We start from the raw sequence: 26512 nt of genomic DNA, 5'->3' as shown, positions 1-26512 counted from the left end.
TCACCTTCACTATCCCTTCAACTGTCAACTGAAAACAGGAGGGTAGTGTGGAAAGATAGGAGGGGAGAAGGGAGGGCAATATATTAGAGTTTTGCACAACACAGCCCATTGAATTCAATGGGATTCTGCAATGCTTTGCTAATGTTGTGTATTTTTCCGCGGCAGAATCGCATCGTGAAAAAATACACAGCATGCTCATTCTTTGTGCGGAATCGCGGCGATTCCGCACACACATAGAAATGCATTGATCCACTAACATTCCGCATGGGGCTATGTGGATCATGTGCGGTTGGTATCCAGGGTGGAGGAGAGAAGATGTCGCGGTCACGTGACCGTGACGTCAGAAAGGTCCTTTGCGCAATGCATCCCTCGGAACGGAAGCGCCGTCGGAAGGTGAGAATAACTTTTTTTTAAATTATTTTTAACATTCTATCTTTTACCTTTGATGCTGTATAGGCAGCATCAATAGTAAAAAGTTGGTCACTTTTGTCAAGCACTATGCTTGACAAGTGTGACCAACCTGTCAATCAGTATTCCAAGCGATGCTACATAGTGTTTAGCAGGAAAACGCATGCCAATTCTGCATGCGTTATACCTGCGGCAGAGAGTTGCAGAATTGCCCCGGAAATTTCCGCAGCAATTCTGCAACATGTGCTTATAGTCTAAAAAAGATGAATATAAATAAAAATGGTATCCATTAAAACGTAATTTTGTCCTGCAAAAAACAAGCCGCCATACTTCTCTGTCAGTGGCAATAAAAAAGAGCTTAGAATATATGATCTATATAGCTCTTAGACTATAGCGATGCAAAAACAATATTTTTTTCTATAATATAGATTTTGTGTAAAAGCAGCAAAACATAAAAAAATTATATAAACGTGGAATCGCTGTAATCGTAATGACCCGGAGAATAAAGCTGCCTTATCGCTTTTACAACCCAGTGAGTCACATAAAAAAAACTGTCTCTGAGTTGCTGGTTTTTGTTCATTCTGCCTCCCAAAAATCAGAATAGAAAGTGATCAAAAATGATATGCCAATAAAAATGTCAACTACAAAATGAAAAAAAAAAAGGGAAGAAGCCAGCACTTCCCTTTTTTTTTTGAACTACAAAATGTCCTACAAAAAACAAGCCCTCACATGACTCTGTGCAGAAGTATAGAAAAATTACATCTCTCAGAAAATGGTGATGCAAAAGCTAATTTTTGTAAAAAGAAAAAGCATTTTTTTTACTGTGAGATAGCAGCCACACAAACTATATAAATCTTAGAATAAAGTAATCTAATCAGATACTGCACGAGGAATGGCATAAAAAAATTAAAAAAAACAATTCTTCACCTGCTGTTGATTTGTTCATTCTGCTTCCCAAAGATCACAGTAAGGCTCAGCTCACATTTATCCTGCGCTCTACGCTGAGCGTTTACGTTGTGGTTTCCTGTAGGTTCCTGAAATACGTGATTTAGTCAGAAACCAGTGACTGAAGATTCCCTATAATGAGACACTGTTGACTCTGTCTGGCCTATAATCCGACCATGCCTGTTTATTTAGGTGTGTGTAAAAGCGTTATGACCATAGTTTTTTTACCTCTGAGAAGAAGGACACCGCCGAACAGAAGTCACACAGAGTCCAGAGTAACTCTGCTGCCTCATTCTCATGTATAGATTCCTTGGGGGAATTTCATCCATTTCAACCCATGATGTAAGTGCTCAGCGTAGAGCACAGCATAAATGTGAACTGATTCAAAATGTTCTGTATCCCAAAATTCTTTGGATTAAATGTGCTGAAAAGTAGTTTTTGACCACATATGAGGAATTGCCACATATGGAGTCATTGCGTAACTAATTTTGTGGTCCATTTTCTCCTTTCCCTTTTGAAGAAGAAAAACTTTGTGCTAAAACAACATTTTAGTGCAAAAAATCTAATTTTTCATTTTCACAGCCCAATGTTATACAGGTCTGTGAAATACCTGTTTGTTTAAAATGTGTATATAATTCTTTGCAATATACTATTTGTAATATTTCCAAACTTTTATTATCTTTGTCTTTAGTTGTTAGAAAGGCCTTGTACACTTTTTGCATCCGCTTCCATGTTTGGATTCTAAACATCTAAATTTCTGATGAAATCTGCAATGTGTGCATGAGTCCTGAAACATGTAATAGTGACTACACAGACAACAGACTTGATTTGTCGCTTGCCTTAGGAACCTTGGACCTGATGACTTTTGTCACTGCCACTCTTTGTGAGACACTTATGCCTAATATTCCATTTCATAGAGTGTATATATGTGTTCATATTTACATATCTCACTGTTGGGACAGACATGTCCCCAGGGTTTCTCTCACCTGTTACACTGTGTAATCCAGAGCTGACTGATCCCAGATGTTCTTCAGTGGAGTGTAATTCTCATTACAGAATAAGGTGACAGCAACAAAGCTCAAGATATAACTGGGAATAATTGAATATATCATTATAAGAATTTGAAAAATGCAGAGTATAGAGCAGTTCACTGCAAGCACTAAACCCTCTGCTAACAATGGATATATGGATCATATTCACATGCATTACTGGAAATAGCAAAGCAACCAAGGGTAGGTACCAGGTACGGACTGGGGCTGAAATTCAGCCCTGGCATTTGAAATCACACAGGCCCATGCTGTCCCCGTCACCAAGCACCAGATGGGATATATGACTAATATTACCCTGGATAGAAGGAAAATAAGATTTACTACAAGACCAATATGTCTCATGATACCCGTGGCCTGCTGGGGTAAGTAAAGGAGTCAGCGACTTTGTGCTCCGTCACAACTCTTAACCCCTTTACCCCCAAGGGTGGTTTGCACGTTATGGACCGGGCCAATTTTTACAATTCTGACCACTGTCCCTTTATGAGGTTATAACTCTGGAACGCTTCAACAGATCCCGGTGATTCTGACATTGTTTTCTCGTGACATATTGTACTTCATGATAGTGGTAAAATTTCTTTGATATTACCTGCGTTTATTTGTGAAAAAAACGGAAATTTGGCGAAAATTTTGAAAATTTCGCAATTTTCCAACTTTGAATTTTTATGCAATTAAATCACAGAGATATGTCACAAAAAATACTTAATAAGTAACATTTCCCACATGTCTACTTTACATCAGCACAATTTTGGAACCAAAATTTTTTTTTGTTAGGGAGTTATAAGGGTTAAAAGTTGACCAGCAATTTCTCATTTTTACAACACCATTTTATTTTAGGGACCACATCTCATTTGAAGTCATTTTGAGGGGTCTATATGATAGAAAATACCCAAGTGTGACACCATTCTAAAAACTGCACCCCTCAAGGTTCTCAAAACCACATTCAAGAAGTTTATTAACCCTTCAGGTGCTTCACAGGAATTTTTGGAATGTTTAAATAAAAATTAACATTTAACTTTTTTTCACAAAAAATTTACTTCAGCTCCAATTTGTTTTATTTTACCAAGGGTAACAGGAGAAAATGGACCCCAAAAGTTGTTGTACAATTTGTCCTGAGTACGCTGATACCCCATATGTGGGGGTTAACCACAGTTTGGGCGCATGGCAGAGCTCGGAAGGGAAGGAGCGCCATTTGACTTTTCAATGCAAAATTGACTGGAATTGAGATGGGACGCAATGTTGCGTTTGGAGAGCCACTGATGTGCCTAAACATTGAAACCCCCCACAAGTGACATCATTTTGGAAAGTAGACCCCCTAAGGAACTTATCTAGAGGTGTGGTGAGCACTTTGACCCACCAAGTGCTTCACAGAAGTTTATAATGCAGAACCGTAAAAATAAAAAATCATTTTTTTTTTCACAAGAATTATCTTTTCGCCCCCAATTTTTTATTTTCCCAATGGTAAGAGAAGAAATTGGACCACAAAAGTTGTGGCACAATTTGTCCTGAGTACTCTGATACCCCATATGTGGGGGTAAACCATTGTTTGGGCGCATGGGAGAGCTCGGAAGGGAAGGAGCGCCGTTTGACCTTTCAATGCAAAATTGACAGGAATTGAGATTGGACGCCATGTTGCGTTTGGAGAGCCACTGATGTACCTAAACATTGAAACCCCCCACAAGTGACACCATTTTGAAAAGTAGACCCCCTAAGGAACTTATCTAGATGTGTGGTGAGCACTTTGACCCAATAAGAGCTTCACAGAAGTTTATAATGCAGAGCCGTAAAAATAAAACAAAATTTTTTTCCCACAAAAATAATTTTTTAGCCCCCAGTTTTGTATTTTCCTGAGGGTAACAGGAGAAATTGGACCCCAAAAGTTGTTGTGCAATTTGTCCTGAGTGCGCTGATACCCTATATGTGGGGGAGAACCAGCGTTTGGGCGCATGGGAGGGCTCGGAAGGGAAGGAGCGCCATTTGGAATACAGACTTAGATGGAATGGTCTGCAGGTGTCACATTGTGTTTGCAGAGCCCCTAATGTACCTAAACAGTAGAAACCCCCCACAAGTGACCTTATATTGGAAACTAGACCCCCCCAAGGAACTTATTTAGATGTGTTGTGAGAACTTTGAGCCCCCAAGTATTTCACTACAGTTTATAACGCAGAGCCGTGAAAATAAAATAAAAAATTTCCCCTCAAAATTATTTTTTAGCCCCCAGTTTTGTATTTTCTCGAGGGTAAAAGGAGAAATTGGACCCCAAAAGTTGTTTTCCAATTTGTCCTGAGTGCGTTGATACCCCATATGTGGGGGGGGAACCAGCGTTTGGGCGCATGGGAGGGCTCGGAAGGGAAGGAGCGCCATTTGGAATGCAGACTTAAATGGAATGGTCTGCAGGCGTCACATTGCGTTTGCAGAGCCCCTAATATACCTAAACCGTAGAAACCCCCACAAGTGACCCCATATTGGAAACTAGACCTCCCCACGAACTTATCTAGATGTGTTGTGAGAACTTTGAGCCCCCAAGTGTTTCACTACAGTTTATAACGCAGAGCCGTGAAAATATAAAATCTCTTTTTTTCCCACAAAAATTATTTTTTAGCCCCCAGTTTTGTATTTTCCCAAGGGTAACAGGAGAAATTGGACCCCAAAAGTTGTTGTCCAATTTGTCCTGAGTACGCTGATACCCCATATGTTGGGGTAAACTCCTGTTTGGACACACGGGGGAGCTCGGAAGGGAAGGAGCACTGTTTTACTTTTTCAATGCAGAATTGGATGGAATTGAGATCGGTCGCCATGTCGCGTTTGGAGATCCCCCTGATGTGCCTAAACAGTGGAAACCCCCCAATTATAACTGAAACCCTAATCCAAACACACCCCTAACCCTAATCCCAACGGTAACCCTAACCACACCTCTAACCCAGACACACCCCTAATCCTAATCCCAATCGCAAATGTAATCCAAACCCTAACCCTAACTTTAGCCCCAACCCTAACTGTAGCCTTAACCCTAACCCTAGCCCTTACCCTAGCCCTAACCCTAGCCCCAACTCTAACCCTAGCCCTAACCCTAACCCTAGTCCCAACCCTAGCCCTAACCCTAGCCCTAACCCTAACCCTAGCCCTAACCCTAGCCCTAACCCTAGCCCTAACCCTAGCCCTAATCCTAGCCCTAACCCTAGCCCTAACCCTAACCCTAGCCCTAACCCTAGCCCTAACCCTAGCCCTAACCCTAGCCCTAACCCTAGCCCTAGCCCTAACCCTAGCCCTAACCCTAACCCTAGCCCTAACCCTAATGGGAAAATGGAAATAAATACATTTTTTTCATTTACTTTTATAGCGGGTTTTTTTAGCGGATTTTTATGATTGGCAGCTGTCACACACTGAAAGACGCTTTTTATTGCAAAAAATATTTTTTGCGTTACCACATTTTGAGAGCTATAATTTTTCCATATTTGAGTCCACAGAGTCATGTGAGGTCTTGTTTTTTGCGGGACGAGTTGTCGTTTTTATTGGTAACATTTTCGGGCACGTGACATTTTTTGATCGCTTTTTATTCCGATTTTTGTGAGGCAGAATGACCAAAAACCAGCTATTCATGAATTTCTTTTGGGGGAGGCGTTTATACCGTTCCGCGTTTGGTAAAATTGATAAAGCAGTTTTAATCTTCGGTTCAGTACGATTACAGCGACACCTCATTTATATCATTTTTTTATGTTTTGGCGCTTTTATACGATAAAAACTATTTTATAGAAAAAAATAATTATTTTTGCATCGCTTTATTCTGAGGACTATAACTTTTTTTTTTTTTTTTGCTGTTGTCGCTGTATGGTGGCTCGTTTTTTGCGGGACAAGATGACGCTTTCAGCGGTACTATGGTTATTTATATCCGTCTTTTTGATCGCGTGTTATTCCACTTTTTGTTTGGCGGTATGATAATAAAGCGTTGTTTTTTGCCGCGTTTTTTTTTTTTTTTTCTTACGGTGTTTACTGAAGGGGTTAACTAGTGGGCCAGTTTTATAGGTCGGGTCGTTACGGACGCGGCGATACTAAATATGTGTACTTTTATTGTTTTTTTTATTTAGATAAAGAAACGTATTTATGGGAATAATAATTTTTTTTTTTTCATTATGTAGGATTTTTTTTTTTTTTTAACACACTTGGAAATTTTTTTAAAAACTTTTTTACTTTGTCCCAGGGGGGGACAATACAGATCGGTGATCTGCCAGTTTGCACAGCACTCTGACAGATCACCGATCTGTCTGAGAGCAGTGCAGCGTTACCAAGTGCCTGCTCTGAGCAGGCACTTGGTAAGCCACCTCCCTCCCTGCAGGACCCGGATCCGCGGCCATTTTGGATCCGGGACTTACTGCAGGGAGGGAGGTAGGAGACCCCCGGAGCAACGCGATCACATCGCGTTGCTGCGGGGGTCTCAGGGAAGCCCGCAGGGAGCCCCCTCCCTGCGCGATGCTTCCCTGCACCGCCGGCACATCGCGATCATGTTTGATCGCGGTGTGCCGGGGGTTAATGTGCCGGGGGCGGTCCGTGACCGCTCCTGGCACATAGTGCCGGATGTCAGCTGCGATAAGCAGCTGACACCCGGCCGCGATCGGCGGCGCTCCCCCCGTGAGCGCGGCCGATCGCGCTGGACGTAATATTCCGTCCTTGGGAATTAAGGCCCACCCCACATGGACGGAATATTACGTCCAATGGCAGAAAGGGGTTAACAGTATGGGTGTCCTGATAACACAGATTTTGTTAACAATGCAGCAGCAAGGCAGCCCACAACCAGACAGGCCCTTCTGGCATTTGCCAGAATTGCCAAATGGCTAGTCCGGCCCTGGCAGGTACAATCCAGATAAAGAATATTACATTGCAAATAAAACCAGCCTTGGACAGACAGTATGAATGCAGTTATACCCCCGTATATACAATTAAAGGAAACCAGATAGCGTGTCCGAACAGCACAACTTGAAGCACAGATACATGCAGCTAATGCTAATGCAAACGAACACAGAAAATATAGCAGCACACTGCAAATATTACATAAATATTGAGTAAGTGAATAGCATTCTAGCAATATTTACTGTACTTATAAATTTGTGGTTCTTGGCAATAAGAGTGCAACGCCCCAACCACTGGGAAATCCAAGTCATCCATTTCTTGTCTCCAATTGCAATGAGCCTCCATCCAGGTCTGGGACGTCCATTAATCATGTTCAGAACGTAGAAGATGCCATCATTTAATTTAAAGAGGACTTTTTACCAAATTGTTCATGTTGAACTGGACACACAATGTAATACTGGCTGTACAGCAGAATGAAACATTTAGATTTTTTTTTATTCTGCCTCTCTGTAGTGAAGATATTAACAAAGTATTTGGCAACTAATGAGTTAAGTTTTTAAGTGTAAGTGGGTGTTATGAGACAGCTTTTATGGGGCGTGTACTGCTTCCCTCTGTGTGATGCCAACCAATCATATTAAGCAGCAACACTCAAAGACAGGAAGTTCACACACCCACTGTAGCTTAGAGCAGGTTTCTCAGTGTATGTGATGTATAATGTCAGACAAGAATGGTCCAAAACAGGTAAGTTGCTCATATATATGAGATATAATGACAGCCATGATCTCCCCGCTGAGAGATTACGAGTTGCTTGAGCACAGCACACATAAGTGTGATATGACACTCCGTAATTGAAGGATTTGTAATTTGACACAGCTAAACTCAGCTCCCCTGCCCTTCTCCCCACATATTGACTCATGCAGGAGGTGAAACCAAGTTTTTTTAATGTGTGACATGTAATGACAACACTGATTATATGTCACACATTGAAATTCTTGCTCTAAGTCAGAGGTCTCAAATTCAGTTAGGTATATGGTCCGCACAAAGAAAAAAAATTCAATTTGGGGGGCTGCATTCTTTGCAGGACAAAGTGACATTTTTAATTATACCATTTTTTTTTCTATACAGTTTTTGATAATTTTTTAAAACATTTTTGCCATGTTTATTTTTTTTTTTTTAATGGAATTCATCGTATGGATTATTGTTTTACAGCTTTAGTTGTGGTTATAACAACGTGCACTGTTTTGGTTTACTTTAGTTTATGTATAAAACAGCATGAATTTTAACCCCTTCATGACCCAGCCTATTTTGACCTTAAAGACCTTGCCGTTTTTTGCAATTCTGACCAGTGTCCCTTTATGAGGTAATAACTCAGGAATGCTTCAATGGATCCTAGCGGTTCTGAGATTGTTTTTTTCGTGACATATTGGGCTTCATGTTAGTGGTAAATTTAGGTCAATAAATTCTGTGTTTATTTGTGATAAAAACGGAAATTTGGCGAAAATTTCGCAATTTTCACATTTTGAATTTATTTCCCACTTGTATACTTTACATCAGCACAATTTTGGAAACAAAATTTTTTTTTTGCTAGGAAGTTATAAGGGTTAAAATTTGACCAGCGATTTCTCATTTTTACAACGAAATTTACAAAACCATTTTTTTAGGGACCACCTCACATTTGAAGTCAGTTTGAGGGGTCTATATGGCTGAAAATACCCAAAAGTGACACCATTCTAAAAACTGCACCCCTCAAGGTACTCAAAACCACATTCAAGAAGTTTATTAACCCTTCAGGTGCTTCACAGCAGCAGAAGCAACATGGAAGGAAAAAATGAACATTTAACTTTTTAGTCACACAAATGATCTTTCAGCAACAATTTTTTTATTTTCCCAATGGTAAAAGGAGAAACTGAACCACGAAAGTTGTTGTCCAATTTGTCCTGAGTGCGCTGGTACTTCATATGTGGGGGTAAACCACTGTTTGGGCGCACGGCAGGCTTGGAAGGGAAGGAGCGCCATTTGACTTTTTGAATGAAAAATTGGCTGCACTCTTTAGCGGACACCATGTCACATTTGGAGAGCCCCCGTGTGCCTAAAAATTGGAGCTCCCCCACAAGTGACCCCATTTTGGAAACCAGACACCCCAAGGAACTTATCTAGATGCCTAGTGAGCACTTTAAACCCTCAGGTGCTTCACAAATTGATCCGTAAAAATGAAAAAGTACTTTTTTTTTCACAAAAAAATTCTTTTAGCCTCAATTTTTTCATTTTCACATGGGCAATAGGATAAAATGGATCCTAAAATTTGTTGGGCAATTTCTCCCGAGTACGCCGATACCTCATATGTGGGGGTAAACCACTGTTTGGGCACACGGCTGGGCTCGGAAGGGAAGGCGCGCCTTTTGACTTTTTGAATGGAAAATTAGCTCCAATTGTTAGCGGACACCATGTCGCTTTTGGAGAGCCCCTGTGTGCCTATGCATTGGAGCTCCCCCACAAGTGACCCCATTTTGGAAACTAGACCCCCCAAGGAACTTACTGAGCACTTTAAACCCCCAGGTGCATCACAGAAGTTTATAACGCAGAGCCATGAAAATAAAAAATAATTTTTCTTTCCTCAAAAATGATTTTTTAGCCTGGAATTTCCTATTTTGCCAACAGTAATCGGAGAAATTGGACCATAAATGTTGTTGTCCAGTTTGTCTTGAGTACGCAGATACCCCATGTGTGGGGGTAAACCACTGTTTGGGCGCACGGCAGGGCTCGGAAGGGAAGGCACGCCATTTGGCTTTTTAAATGGAAAATTAGCTCCAATCATTAGCGGACACCATGTCGCGTTTGGAGAGCCCCTGTGTGCCTAAACATTGGAGATCCCCCACAAATGACCCCATTTTGGAAACTAGACCCCAAAGGAACTAATCTAGATGTGTGGTGAGCACTTTGAACCCTCAAGTGCTTCACAGAAGTTTATAACGCAGAGCCATGAAAATAAAAAAAAAATTTTCTTTTCTCAAAAATGATTTTTTAGCCCGCAAATTTTTATTTTCCCAAGGGTAACAGGAGAAATTTGACCCCAATATTTGTTGTCCAGTTTCTCCTGAGTACGGTGATACCCCATATGTGGGGGTAAACTACTGTTTGGGCACATGCCGGGGCTCGGAAGTGAAGTAGTGAAGTTTTGAAATGCAGACTTTGATGGAATGCTCTATGGGCGTCACGTTGTGTTTGCAGAGCCCCTGATGTGGCTAAACAGTAGAAACCCCCCACAAGTGACCCCATTTTGGAAACTAGACCCCGAAAGGAACTTATCTAGATATGTGGTGAGCACTTTCAACCCCCAAGTGCTTCACAGAAGTTTATAACGCAGAGCCGTGAAAATAATAAATACGTTTTCTTTCCTCAAAAATAATTTTTAGCCCGGAATTTTTTATTTTCCCAAGGGTAACAGGAGAAATTGGACCCCAGTAATTGTTGCACAGTTTGTCCTGACTATGCTGGTACCCCATATGTGGGGGTAAACCACTGTTTGGGCACACGTCGGGGCTAGGAAGGGAGGGAGCACCATTTGACTTCTTGAATAAAAGATTGGCTGGAATCAATGGTGGCGCCATGTTGCGTTTGGAGACCCCCTGATGTGCCTAAACAGTGGAAACCCCTCAATTCTAACGCCAACACACCCCTAACCCTTATCCCAACTGTAGCCATAACCCTAACCACAACCCTAACCCCAACACACCCCTAACCCTAACCACAACCCTAATTCCAACCCAACCCTAACCCTAAGGCTATGTGCCCACGTTGCAGATTCGTGTGAGATTTTTCCGCACTATTTTTTAAAAATCCACGGGTAAAAGGCACTACGTTTTACCTGCGGATTTAGCGCAGATTTCCAGTGTTTTTTGTGCGGATTTCACCTGCGGATTCCTATTGAGGATCAGGTGTAAAACGCTGCGGAATCCGCACAAAGAATTGACATGCTGCGGAAAATACAACGCAGCGTTTCCGCGCTGTATTTTCCGCACCATGGGCACAGCGGATTTGGTTTTCCATATGTTTACATGGTACTGTAAACCTGATGGAACACTGCTGCGAATCCGCAGCGGCCAATCCGCTGCGGATCCGCAGCCAAATCCGCACCATGTGCACATAGCCTAATTCTAAAGGTATGTGCACACGCTGCGGAAAATGCTGCGGATCCGCAGCAGTTTCCAATGAGTTTAAATTTTAATGTAAACCTATGGGAAACAAAAATCGCTGTACACATGCTGCGGTAAAACTGCACGGAAACGCAGGGGTTTACATTCCGCAGCATGTCATTTCTTTCTGCGGAGTCCACAGCGGTTTTACAACTACTCCAATAGAAAATCGCAGTTGTAAAACCGCAGTGAAATGTGCAGAAAAACCGCGGTAAATCCGCCATAAATCCGCAGCGGTTTAGCATTGTGGATTTATCAAATCCGCTGCGGAAAAATCCGCAAAGTACCAGAATACGTGTGCACATACCGAAACCCTACCCCTAACCCTACCCCTAACTCCAACCTTAGTGGGAAAAAAAAAATTCTTTATTTTATTATTGTCCCTACCTATGGGGGACAAAGGGGGGGGTCATTTACTGTTTTTTTTTATTTTGATCACTGCGATAGGTTTTATCACAGTGATCAAAATTCACATTGGAACGAATCTGCCGGCCGGCAGATTCGGCGGGCGCACTGCGCATGCGCCCGCCATTTTGGAACATGGCGGCGCCCAGGAAAGAAGACGGACGGACCCCGGGAGGCTCGGTAAGTATAAGGGGGGGGGAGATCAGGGCACGGGGGGGGGGGGCGTCGGAGCACGGGGGTGGGGTGGATCGGAGCATGGGGGGGGTGGATCGGTGTGCGGGCGGGTGGATCGGTGTGCGGGCGGGTGGATCGGTGTGCGGGGGGGTGGAACGGTGTGCGGGCGGGTGGATCGGTGTGCGGGGGGGTGGATCGGTGTGCAGGGGGAGTGGATTGGAGCACGGGGGGTGGGATTGGAGCACGGGGGGAGCGGACAGGAGGACGGGGGAGCGGAGCACAGAACGGAGGGGAGCGGACCACAGATCGGAGGGCTGGGGGGGCGATCGGTGGGGTGGGGGCACATAAGTGTTTCCAGCCATGGCCGATGATATTGCAACATCGGCCATGGCTGGATTGTAATATTTCACCAGTTTTTTAGGTGAAATATTACAAATAGCTCTGATTGGCTGTTGAAAGTGAAACTGCCAATCAGAGCGATCGTAGCCACGGGGGGGGGGGGTGAAGCCACCCCCCCTGGGCTAAACTACCACTCCCCCTGTCCCTGAAGGCCGGGTGAAATTGGAGTAAACCCTTTCACCCGGCCTGCAGGAGCCCAATCTGGCCATGACGCATATGCTGTGTCACAGGTCGGATTGGCACGGGTTTTCATGACGCATACGCTGTGTCAAAGGTCGGGAAGGGGTTAACTTTACATTTATGCAATTTTGTTTCCCCCATTTGGCCACATCTATATACAGTACAGACTAAAAGTTTGGATAAACTTTCTCATTTAAAGATTTTTCTGTATTTTCATGACTATGAAAATTGTACATTCACAATGAAGGCATCAAAACTATGAATTACCACATGTGGAATTATATACTTAACAAAAAAGTGTGAAACAACTGAAATTATGTGTTATATTCTAGTTTCTTCAAAGTAGCCACCTTTTGCTTTGATGACTGCTTTGCACGGCCAATCAGCGAGATTGGGGTGGGATTTAAACACCGCTTCACTTTTTACTGTTGCAGCATCAATAGTAAAAACATAGAATGTTAAAAATAATTAAAAAAAACTCATTACATTCTCACCTTCCGAAGTCGACGCCAGCCTTTCCCGCTCCTCACGCACCGGTCCCAAGAATGCATTGCGGCAATGAGCCGAGATCACGTGGTGGTCTCGCGAGACCACTACATGATCACGGGTGGGCTGTGTTATATACTGTGTGGACTGTGCTATCTACTATGTTGCTGTTATATACGGCGTGGGCTGTGTTATATACTGCGTGGGCTGTGTTATATACTACGTGGGCTGTGTTGTATACTACATAGGCTATGCTATATACTACGTGCCTGTGCAATATACTACGTTGCTGTGTTATAGACTGCGTGGGCTGTGCTATATACTATGTGGCTGTGTTATATACTGCGTGGGCTGTGTTATATACTGCGTGGGCTGTGTTGTATACTGCATGGGCTGTGTTGTATACTGCATGGGCTGTGTTGTATACTGCATGGGCTGTATTGTATACTGCATGGGCTGTGTTGTATACTGCATGGGCTGTGTTGTATACTGCATGGGCTGTGTTATGTACTGCGTGGGCTGTGTTATATACTGCGTGGGCTGTGTTATATACTGTGTGAGCTGTGTTATATACTGCGTGGGCTCTTATATACTACACTAGATTGTGGCCCGATTCTAACGCATCGGGTATTCTAGAATATGCATGTCCCCGTAGTATATGGAAAATGATGATTCCAGAATTCGCGGCAGACTGTGCCCGTCGCTGATTGGTCGAGGCAACCTTTATGACATCATCGTCGCCATGGCAACCATTATGACATCTACGTCGATACTGTGCCCATCGCTGAGTGGTCGAGGCCTGGCGGCCTCGACCAATCAGACGCGGGATGTCTATGTCCTTTATGACATCATCGTCACTGTGCCCGTCGCTGATTGGTCGAGGCCTGGCGGCCTCGACCAATCAGAGACGCGGGATTTCCAGGACAGACAGACAGACAGATGGAAAAACCCTTAGACAATTATATATATAGACTAGATTGTGGCCCGATTCTAACGCATCGGGTATTCTAGAATATGCATGTCCCCGTAGTATATGGACAATGATGATTCCAGAATTCGCGGCAGACTCGCTGATTGATCGAGGCAACCTTTATGACATCATCGTCGCCATGGCAACCATTATGACATCTACGTCGATACTGTGCCCGTTGCTGATTGGTCGAGGCCTGGTGGCCTCGACCAATCAGAGACGCGGGATGTCTACATCCTTTGACATCATTGTCGCTGTGCCCGTCGCTGATTGGTTGAGGCCTGGCGGCCTCGACCAATCAGAGACGCGGGATTTCTACGTCGATACTGTGCCTGTTGCTGATTGGTCGAGGCCTGGCGGCCTCGACCAATCAGGGACGTGGGATTTCCAGGACAGACAGACAGACAGACGGAAAAACCCTTAGACAATAATATATATAGATGAGCTGTGTTATATACTGCTTGGCTGTGGTATATACTATGTGGCTGTGCAATATGCTACGTGGCTGTGCTATATACTTTGTGGGCTGTTTTATATACTACGTGGCTGTGCTATATACTACGTGGGCTGTGTTATATACTACGTGGCTGTGCATTTTAGAATACCGGATGCGTTAGAATCGGGCCACCATCTAGTCACGAGACCGCCACGTGATCTCGGCTCATTGCCGCAATGCATTTTTAAGACCGGAGCGCGAGAATCGGGAAACGCTGGCGCTGACTTCGTAAGGTGAGAATGGAATGTGGTTTTTTTTGTATTATTTTTAACATTCCATGTTTTTACTATTGATGCTGCATAGGCAGCATCAATAGTAAAAAGTGAAGCGGTGTTTAAATCCCGCCCCAATCTTGCTGATTCGTCGCGGCCGGCAAGCCGCGACCAATCAGCGACCCAGGATTTCCATTACAGACAAACGGAAGTACCCCTTAAGCAGTTATATACGGTATATAGATTTGTACTGTTCTTGTCTGTTTTTTAGATGCAGTAGTACGCATTCCTAAACTGTAGCCTACTTTTTCAAATCCCGGACAAAGGATGATACATTTCTTTAGATGGAGAAATACTGGAGGATGTTGGTATAATTAGAGGGAACCTGTCACCTCATTTGTAGCATCTACAGTGTCCACAGTCTTTTTCCGTAAAATTGCTGCAGTAATCCTTAGCAAAAAGCACTTTATATAGTTATATCTTACCTGCTCGTTTAGTCATAGGGATGTGCTTCATTGCGTTACGTCAGGGTTGTTGCCGCCCTCACAATTTGAATTATGTTCCAGGATTTGCACAGATGTACCTTGAAATCCTGCGCTTGCGCAGTGTGTATTGGGTTGCAGCGATTGCGCAGTGTATATTGGGGACCCGTGCTTGCTTCATAATGAGCTGCTCCCTCCGCGTGTGCACTGAAACTGTAAGTATTTCCCAGCTTCACAGATTGTGTGCGCATGCGCCGGAGCCAGTGAGGCTGGGAACTACTCACAGCTTCAGTGCATGCTCGGGGAGCCACTTGTCACAGCGCATGCGTGGCTCTCTGATCGACAATGCGCATGCGCTGCTCCCCAATACACCTCATGCAAGTGCAGGATTTCAAGTGACATTGGCGCAATCCCAGGAACATAATTCTAATTGTGACATCCCTGACTGAATACAATGAAGCACATCCCTGTTGTGAATTCTGCTTTTGGGTTCCCTCCAGTGGTTGTAGGTGGGAATGCAGTTGTCTCTGAGTCGCAGTCCTGGCCAGGTGTATCTGCTGATTGCAGTTCTGACTGGGATATTTAGGTGTGCAGGATTCATTAGTCCTTGCCAGTTGTCAATGTTTCTTGTGAAGTGTTGGATCACTTTCTGGCTTCTCCTGCTTAGCTGCCAATTCAGCAAAGATAAGTGTCTGTTTCTTTTTCTGTGGCACACATGCAGTGTGCTTATATTCTGTGCTATTCATTTGTTTTTCTCTTGTCCAGCTTAGACTGTCAGTGTTTTCTCAGTCTTGTTGGATTCTCTGGAGTTGCAGATATACGCTCCACATCTTTAGTTAGATGGTGGAGTTTTTGTATTTTCTGCTGTGGATATTTTTGGAAGGATTTTTAATACTGACCACTTAGTATCCTGTCCTATCCTTTCCTATTTAGCTAGTGTGTGCCTCATTTACTAAATCCTGTTTCCTGCTTGCGTGTGTCTTTTCCTCTACTCCTCACAGTCAATATTTGTGGGGGGCTGCCTATCCTTTGGGGTTCTGCTCTGAGGCAAGGTAGAATTCCTATTTCCATCTATAGGGGTATTTAGTCCTCCGGCTGGGTCGAGGTTTCTAGGTTTTGTTAGGCACACCCCACGGCTACTTCTAGTTGCGGTGTTAAGATCAGGGTTTGCGGTCAGTATAGTTACCACCTACTCCAGTGAAAGTTTTCATGCTGCTCCAAGGTCACCTGATCATAACACATCCCTATGATTAAATGAACAGGTATGATATAACTTTATAAATTGCTTTTTGCTAAGGATTACTGTGGCGATTTTATAGAAAAAAATTTGTGGACACTTTAGATACTACAAATAACGTGACAGGTTCTCTCTAACTATACCAACATCCTTCAGTGTTTCTCCATCTATAGAAATGTATCATCCTTTGTCCGGGATTTTAAAAAGTAGGCTACAGTTTAGGACTGTATGCTACTGCATCTGAAAAAGCAGACTAGAACAGTAAAAATGTATGACTCGTTAAAGAGTTGATTGTGACTTGTAGGATCGCTACTTCCAACAGGTGGCACTATAGAGTTTAAGTCCTCTTTTTCTCAGAAGAGGCAATTTGTATATGATATCTATATATTAATTTATGCGCGTTTTACAATGCCAATTTAGTCTTCTTTCATTTTCCATTAATCAAAACTGCAGAGTCACTTAATTAAAAAACAATAGTAATAATTCCCTATTTGAAAGGTGGAAATAACATTTGTTTTTAGCTACAACTGTTACAAATCTTGAATATTTAGTCATTTTGGATGTGAAGTGAGAGCATGTTTATAAATCCCCCCAAAAATGTATCTAATTATACAACGTACATTCAAATTAAACACTGGAATAAATCATAGAACATATGTTTAGTGTTTCCCTAACAGTCCTTTTATCGTGACTCCGAATGTTTATCCCTGTGTAACCGGTGGAAAACACTGAGTCACCCTACATTACCATCCTCTATGACCTGACACCCGCTTCATGACACTATACAAAATCTGTAGGAATTATTCATTCTTGGCGGGATTAGGACTGGTTGAGCATCATGGGCAAAAACTGTGTTTAGAGAGCGCCACTAGAAACATTTAAATAAAATGTGTTCCGTAAATACATTAGGCGGCTTATAGCTAATTGTTGTCATATCCCACACCTAATGTCTGATGTTGATGAAGGCTCTGGTATTTTGTATATTAAACAAGTTAAAAACATGAATTCTCTACATGTTTTTTTCCTGTTAACAATGTAGCCAGGTGGGGTATCAGTGCTCGGAACACTCTGACTGCTAGGAATGCCTAGAAAGCATTTGAGAAATCTGAAAGACGGAGGCACCAAGGTGGTGGATACCTAATTCAGTGCCTATTTTGCTTTCCCAATAATAGAACCATGAACATGTCTAACTGCCCATATCATTCAAAGTCACCCGTATAATTAGAACGTGTCATGTCCCCAACAATGCTGTATGGCTGCCTTAGACAAACAGACAGCACTATAACATTGTATCCTGAAGTTATCTGCAATTTGGGGACATGTCAAGTTCCCTTTAAGTTAATATCTTATATCATTAGATTAAGAAGACAGTCACATATAAAAGACCTCTGACCAATTTGTAGGCCTCTTTAAAGGGAACCAGTCAGCAGGATTGTGCACAGTAGCATACAGACAGTGTCAGGTTGATGCCGTTATACTGATTAAAATGATACCTTGATTGATGAAATCCGTCTTGTGGTTGTTGTTTAACTTTATTTTCTGTTTTCAGTTAATGATATGTTCATGCTTAGGGGCGGCCTGTGGGGGTCTTGATGCGGTGCTCCGATTAGATGTTCATGTGTATGTCTTCTGACAGGTCACTGATCCCTCAGTGACCTGCCTACTACTTTATATGATAAATATTATATACTAGATGGAGGCCCGATGCTATCGCATCAGGAGGGCAGTAATGTCACAATGGGGGCAGGCTTTGCAGCGTTGAGAATCTCTCTATCCATTTAAAAACAGTCAGTGAAATACAGTATTTTACCTGACAAAATGAATCCACTGTGATCCCCTTCTGTAATGTCAGTATTGTCTTTTGCTTCCTCCCCTGCCCAGGAGATGTGGTACGCTCCGTACACGGTCGGACACAGACAATTTTTAAAATGAACTCTCTTTCGTGGGAAAACCCCTTTAATGTGACCGGCTTCCTCTGCCTGTAGACACGTCGCGCATCTGCTGCCGGGATCAGCCGAACAATTCACTGGCGCAGTAAATCAGACCGCTTCCATCTTTGTGCAGACAGATAGCGGCGGTCACAATAAAACTGCGCATGCACTCTTCCCGTACAAAGATGGCGGCAGTCAGTGAACCATTCGGCTGATCCCGGCGGCGGCATGTTCGTGACGGTGTTCCGCTGGTGGTACTACGCAAGAGGCTTCTTTCGGCGTATACAGTGTGTGTGTGTGTGTGTGTGTGTGTGTGGTGCGTACGGCTTATACAGTGCGTGATTGTGTGTGTGGTGTGTACGGCGTATACAGTGTGTGTGTGGTGTGACGGTGTTCCTCTGGTGGTACCGCGCAAGAGGCTGTGCCAATATGGCCGTTGGTGAACTTCTGCCGCTTGGAATTCTGGGATCCGGACACATCTGGACGGAAGACGATGTGAAGACATTACAAGGTAAGTATATATTAAGATATTTAAAAAAAAATCCCCAGCAAGATCGCATCTATAATGTGTATTTAATTATTGTTTTTAATGGTACACATAAATTTAAAAAAAAATCAGTCTGAAAATGGCGTCGCCGCGCCTACTCAGTATCAGCTATCAGCGATCCGATAGCTGGCACTGACAGCGCCATCTTGCTAGAGAAAACAAACAATGATCTCCATTATGATGGCGCCAGCCACCCCATCTTGGAGGAGGCAATTTTTTTTTCTTTAGCAAAATGGCACCGCCTGCTATTCAGACTAGTTTATTTTTACATTTATGTATGTCATCAAAAACAATACTTATATACAGAGTATAGATGCAATCATGCTGCACTACAGGCGCCGGCGACTGCCTGCAAATGAGGATTTTATTTAACCTCTTCACGACATGCGGCATATATGTACTGCACATGTCGTGTCTCCCCCTTTAATGTGGGCTCCGGCGGTGAGCCCACTTCTTTTCTTGCACATGTCAGCTGTTTTGAACAGCTGATATGTGCCCAGAACACCCACGGGTGGAATCTCGATCCACCCGCTGCTGTTAACCCGTTAAATGCTGTTGTCGAACTCATTTAACGGGCGCTTCTGGCCATCGCCCCAGAAATCCTGCCCATCAGTGACCCCGTCATGAGATCGCAGGTCAGCATGACAACCAGAGATCTCCTGCAGACCTCTATGGTTGTTTATGCCAGATTGCTATGTTCGCCACCCGGTGGTCGCCGCTCATAGTAAGGCAGTAGTTCTGCTACATACAGGTGATCTGATCATTGCCTGTATGTAGCAGAGCCGGTTCCGTCCAAAATTAGTTTTCCGGCGGACGGAGAAATCGTCCAGAGCAACGTTTTTTCTGTTCGGCCGAAAACCGCACAACAACTGATCCGGCCAAAAATGTATGAAATGCAGTTATAAATGGCCGAAACCGGCGTCCGGATCTATTTTTTTACAGAAATCCTGCATTTTCCATTCTGGAATCTCTCTCTCTCTCTCTCTCCCTCTTTCTCTCATTCCCGGATGAAAAACAAAAAACGGATCCAGGACAGTTTTTCACTATTTGCGACGAATCTGTTTTATAGAAAATTATCCGGATTGTGCCTGAAACAAAAAACCTGATGTGTGAAAGTAGCCTTATTCAAAACTGAAAATAAAGATTAAACAACAACCACAAGAAGGATTTCATCAACCCAGGTATCATTGTAATCAGTATAACGGCGCCAACCTGACACTGTGTGTAGGTTGCTGTGCACAATCCTGCTGACAGGTTCTCTTTAATTAAAAAAAAAAAACGTATTCCTTGGACTTATAGTAGGAGACTACACTAGTCTGCTTGTTTGTGCAGAGCAGTGAATGGGAAATTGGAATCTCAAAATGTGCTTTAAATAGATGCAGTGGCATTAAGGAGTCCTAGACTATTTCAGAACTAGCTGAGCCCTCTGTATGAATGCATCGCAAAAGATAGACATGCAGAGTGTTATTTTAAAATCTCATCGTGAAGCCTAACGTCTCCTCTTTTTTTTCTTCTTAGGCTACTTTCACACTGGCGTTTTTTTGCAATACGTTGCAATGCGTCGTTTAGAGGAAAAAACGCATCCTGCAAAGTTGTTTGCAGGATGCGTTTTTGCCCCATAGATTAACATTAGCGACGCATTGCGACGCATTGACACATGTTGCAACCGTCGTGCGACGTGTTTTGCTGCCGACGGACCGCTTTTTCTGACCGCGCATGCGCGGCCGGAACTCCGCCTCCACCTCCCCGCACCTTACATTGGGGCAGCGGATGCGCAGGAAAAATGCATCCGCTGCCTCCATTGTGCCTCCGTTTCACTGCTAGCGTCGGAACCTCGTCCCGACGCACTGCGGCGGGCCGAGTTCCTTGTAATCAGTGGCTAACGTCTCTATAACTTAAAGATCCAAATGTCCATGATGTGATCCAATGTAACCTGCAGCGAATTTTGACAAATACAGTCCTGTTCAAGTAGGCTTATTGCTTTCCTGATTTGTTTGGAGAATGTTTAAGTGAATATGGTAACTGTACAAGATGCATGGTACAAGACCTAAGACTGATACAATTGTAAGCATGAATGTGAAAACCTGCTTACAACTAACATTACAGGACATTGTTAACCTGCACGTAGTATTTCAGTACTACCAAATCATTTTGCAATGTTCTGCCAATTGTTTGGTCATGTTTCATTTTCTAGCCCCCTCGCCCTAATCTGCTTTATTTGCCAAACACAGGGCGGGTTCATCAGGGTTTTCAGTCGTGGAAAAATGTAGCTCATCTTTATGTTCATTATTTATTCCCAGGGACACTAAATAGTGACTTCATGGAATTTTATTATCATCTACAATTAGATCAGACTCCAACCTGGAATGAAATCATTCTTTGCAAACCGCGTTTGGGGAATATTTGTGTTAAAGGGAGGACACACTTACACCATTAATAAAAATGGATTGAAAACATGGAGTCAGCGCTCAAACTCTCGCAGGACACTGTTTTCCTGGCTTCAAAGGTCATATCCAGCTTTAGGAATCACATGCATGGTTAGTGTATTGGGGCCAACTAAGGTGATGATGTAAATAAAGAGAATTTTTTAATTTCACTAAATGTATGCACAATTGTATCTGCTAAAGTGTCAAAGTATTTTGTATGTCTCCACAGGCCCTGGGCAATAGCCTTTATAAAAATGCATCTCCGTATGGATCTTTGAACAACATAGTGGATGGACTGAGCTCTCTAACCGAACACTTCTCAGAAATTTCACTCTCCTCGGAGAACAGGAAACCCAGCAAGAGGCCCCCTCCAAACTACTTGTGTCATCTCTGCTTCAACAAGGGTCATTACATTAAGGATTGTCCACAGGTAACAGACATTTATACTTTCATATAAGGTGGATTGCACATTTTGGATATTGTTTTCAAAAGTAGTTGGGTAGCAAAAGGTTTCATATTCTGAAGGTAAAGGATCATTCCACTAAGGCCGGAGTCACACTAGCGAGGAATACGAACGAGAAAAAATTGCATAGCACTCGGACCACTGTTAATCTATGGGGCAGCTCCCATCACCGTTTTCTTTTCTCGGCGGTATAATACGTGCGAGGGAAATCTTAGCATGCTGCGATTTGCTGCGTATATCGGCCGAGACTCGCCAATGCAAGTCACTGGATGTGAGACAAAAATCGCACAGCACTCGCACCATGTACAAGACAGTGTTTTGCACCCACTGTGGAATTTGGTGAAGAATCGGTGATGATCTGGGGATGCTTCAGCAAGGCTGTAATTGGCAGGTTGTTCTTTGCAAAGGAGGTATGAATCAAGCCGCATACAAGGTTATCCTGGAAAAACAGTTGATTCCTTCTGCTCAGATCGAACAGTTACAAAAAGTTCAGGTTCGGGTACCAGAACAGTACCCAAACCCTAACCTTATTCACTTGAATTGGGGTCCCGAACATCTAGTATATGACAGCGCTGCAAACACCTCTTCTGATCTGCTGTAAAATTATCACCATCAGTCAAACAGCCACGGTTCCCACAATGTCAAATGACAGTGTAAGCCCGCAGCTGTGATCGGAGGTACCGTATAAAGTTTACCTCCAATCACTGTCAGCTGATGGGACACCTGCTCCCATCAGCCTACGCCTGCTGCCCCTACTGACAGTGAGAGCAGGCGTGGCAGATGAGAGTATTCATCAGCAAGCGCCTGCACTGTAAATAAATAATAAAAAAAAAATGGATTGGGTTCCCCTGTATTTTTGATAACCAGCCAGTCAAAACTAACAGCTGGGGGCTTCAAAGCTCAACTGTCAGCATTAGCAAGGTTGTTATCAAGAGTAGAGGGGTCATCCCCATTTTTGACAACCAGCTAAGTTAAAGCTGACACCTGGGGGCTGGTATTCTTAGACTGGTAAGGAGCCATGGATATTGCCCCCCCCAGCCTAAAAATAGCAGTCCGCAGCCACCCAGAAAAGGCGCATCTATAAGATGCGTTAATTGTGTCCCTTTGCTCGGCTTTACCAATTTGCCATGTAACAGTGGCAAGTGGGGTTGATGTCACCTTTGTATTGTCTGGTGACATCAAGCCCACGAATTAATAATGGAGAGGCGTCTATAAGACTCCTATCCAATACTAATCTTATAGTTATATTGTAAATAAACACACAGCCAGAATAGAGTATTTCATTTGAAATAAAAACAAAACACAATTTTCCTTTTTTATTTAAAAACAACAAGCACAGTTATACTTACCTAACACCTAATTCCACTGAATCCCTCCTCTCCTGTAATAAAACAAATAAAAAAAACAACAATATTCCTCACCTGTCCGTCATTCTGTCACACGCCGCAATCCACGTCTGGGGGATAAACAGTTTTCAACCTGGACTGTGCCAAGATGCGACCATAGAGGCTGAGAACCACTGATGAATGAGCTGCTGCAAGCACAGCATCATTGACCAGCAATGACGTCATCGAGGTTACCCCAGTCACTGAGGCTGCGTTCCCATTCAGGCTGAACTTCAGTGACCTTGGTGAGAAAGTCTCACGGTGCAGAAGCGAGTTCACCTCAGTTGAAATTTACCGCAGTGAAATTCTCTCTGTGAACTCACCTCTGCACCGTGCGACTTTCTCATGGTGCTAGCAGCAGCTCATTCATCAGTGATTCTCAGCCTGGACAGTTGTATCTTGGCACTGTCCAGGTTGAAAACTGTTTATCCCCCAAACATGGATTATGGTGTGGGACAGAATGACGGATAGGTGAGGGATATTGTTGTTTTTTTATTTTTGTTTTATTACAGGAGACACTAGGGGTTCAGTGGAATTAGGTGTTAGGTGAGTATAACGGTGTTTATTTTTTAATAAAAACAAAACACACTGTTATGGCCTGACCTCGTTGGAGTCATATTGCAACCACTAGGGGCAGCACTGGCATGTAGCGTAGTCTGTAATAGGAGGAGTCGGTACACAGGAAAAGCAATGTAGTTTGAAGGAATAAGCAGGAATCATATTCAATGAAGGCAGAGGTCATTTACCAGGAGTAGCAGTGTCGTTAGAGGGAATAGCAGGTGGAAAGGAGTAGAAACAGGTAGCACAATAAACACGCAAGGAAATGAGAGCAAGGCCAGGTTTAAATTGGCTCATCCTGATTGCACAGCCTATCAGGAACTCAGGGTGGAAACAAACAGAAAACTCAGGGTGGAGACATCGGAAGCAACATAGGTACAAGTATTTAGGTTAGCACGGAATTGTCCAGTAAGCTGAATAGCTCAGAAGGAAAAGGTGCCGTCTGGTGCACAGGAGCGGCTAGGTTCAAATCCTGACACACTTTTCCATTGTTATGTGTGTCTTATAGAAGCCTCTCCATTACTAAGCCATGGGTTTGATGTCACCGTGCAATACAAAGGTGACATCAACCCCACAAATTTGAACCCCACTTGCCATCGCTACTGGGCAAGTGGGAAGAGCCGGGCAAAGTGCCAGAATTGACGCATCTAATAGATGCGGCTGTCGGCTGCTTTTTTTAGGCTGAAGAGGCAATATCCATGGCCCTTTACCAGCCTGAGAATACTAGCCCCCAGCTGTCTGCTTTAACAAGACTGGTTGTCAAAAGTGGGGGACCCCATGCCGTTTTAAATTATTTATTTAAATAATTAAAAATATGGCATGGGGACCCCTCTATTGTTGATAACCAGCCTTGTTAACGCTGACAGCTGAGTGTTGCAGCCCCCAGCTGTGATTTTTTTCTTGGCTGGTTATCAAAAATACAGGGGAGCCCACGCCGGTTTCTTTTTAAAATTATCTATTTACAGCCCAGAAGTCGGCTGATGAATACTCCCATCAGCCGATCCTGCTCTTGCTGTAGTCCCATCACCCCACGCCAATGACCAGTGGTAAACTATATACCCTCGATCACAGCTGCGTTCTCACGCTGTCATTTGACAGCGCGGAAACCGCAGCTGTCTGACCGGTGGTGGTGATTTTACCGCCGATCAGAAGCGGTGTTTGCTGCGCTGTCGTTTACACGACTGCGCAACAAACACCCGGTTTTCTATACATATATTAGCCATACACCCATACATGTATATATATTACATAATCTCCTTTATTATGTATATTGCCGTCCCTTATTATACAGTGCACTCTCTTGTTATTTACAGTACCATCCCTTAGGTATTGGATTATATAGAGCCCTGTTTTTTATTACACACTGTCCTGTCTTTTTAGCTGTATAATGCAATGATGGCTGATGGACCATGGGAAAGCTTCTTTTCTAATGGAGGAGCTGATGGACTGGTCATCTGGTCACCGGCTCCTCGATCAGCAGTCATTTTATATCTAACAAGAGAGGGGTTATGTAATTAAAGAGGGCGCTGTGAATAACAAAATTAATAAGAATACACTATGTAACACTGACAGAACTGTACATAACAGCAGAGGAAGCTATATAATAAGGGACGGAACCATATATAACTAGAGAGAATGCGTAATAAGGGATGATGTTATACCTAATAAAAGAGGGAACTATGTAACTAAGGATAGTTTTATATAGAATTAGTGAGTACACTATATACTAAGGGACTGTGCTGTATATTATAAATGAGTACACTATATGCTAAGAGACTGTGTTATACATAATAAGTATGTACATTCTATACTAAGGGACTGTGTTAGACATAATAAGTGACAATAATGTCTTCCTCCACTTCCCCCGTTCCTAAGTCCCTCTTCCTCCCATCCCAATCCCCTACCCCCCTCATTGTCCTCCTCCCCCTGCATCCCATCATTGCCCTCTTCACCACCTCCACCATTGCTTTCTTCCCCACCACCCCATATCATAGCCCCTTTCCACCACCTCCATCATTTCCTCCTCCCCCACTACCCCATCATTCTTTTCCCCCACCACTTCCATCATTGCCCATTCCACCACCTTCATCATTTCCTCCTCCCCCACCACCCCATTATTGCCCTTTTCACCACCACCATCATTGTCATTTCCACCACCACCATCATTGCATTCTTCCACACCAACCCATCATTGTTCTTTCCCCCACCACCCCATCATTGCCCTTTCCATCACCCCCATCATTGCCCTTTCCACACCTCCATCACAGTCTTCTCCTCCACCACCCCCATCATTGCCTCCTTCCCCCCACTCCCATCATTGTCTTTTCCACTACCACCATCATTTCCTCCTCCCCCACCATCGCCATCATTGCCCTTTCCACCACCACCATCATTGTCCTTTCCACCATCACCATCCTTGCCCATTCCACCACCTCTATAGTAACATAGTTATTAAGGTTGAAGGAAGACTATAAGTCCATCTAGTTCAACACATAGCCTAACCTAACATGCCCTAACATGGTGATCCAGAGGAAGGCAAAAAAAAAAACCATGTGGCAAAGAGTAAGCTCCACATGCGGTAATCAGATAAGTTCCCTGGATCAACGCCCTATCAAGGAATCTAGTATATATAACCTGTAACATTATGCTTTTCAAGAAAGGTATCCAGTCCTCTCTTAAATTTTAGTAATGAATCACTCATTACAACATCATACGGCAGAGAGT

The 26512-nt window shown here is 43.4% G+C and overlaps 1 protein-coding gene across 1 annotated transcript in view; it reads left to right on the top strand.

The window, feature by feature from the left end:
* Positions 1–26512, top strand: part of ZCCHC24 (zinc finger CCHC-type containing 24) — a 376575-nt gene that overhangs the window by 100535 nt on the left and 249528 nt on the right. Inside the window, exon 2 of the mRNA XM_069753092.1 lies at positions 21612–21812. Within this exon, the coding sequence (XP_069609193.1) occupies positions 21612–21812 (201 nt within the window). The remainder of the gene's footprint in view (positions 1–21611; positions 21813–26512) is intronic.

This window comes from Ranitomeya imitator, chromosome 2 (genome assembly GCF_032444005.1).
Source record: "Ranitomeya imitator isolate aRanImi1 chromosome 2, aRanImi1.pri, whole genome shotgun sequence".
NCBI classification, from domain to species: Eukaryota; Metazoa; Chordata; class Amphibia; order Anura; family Dendrobatidae; genus Ranitomeya; species Ranitomeya imitator.
The sequence above is the reverse complement of the archived record's forward strand: the minus strand, read 5'-3'. Positions and strand labels throughout refer to the sequence as shown.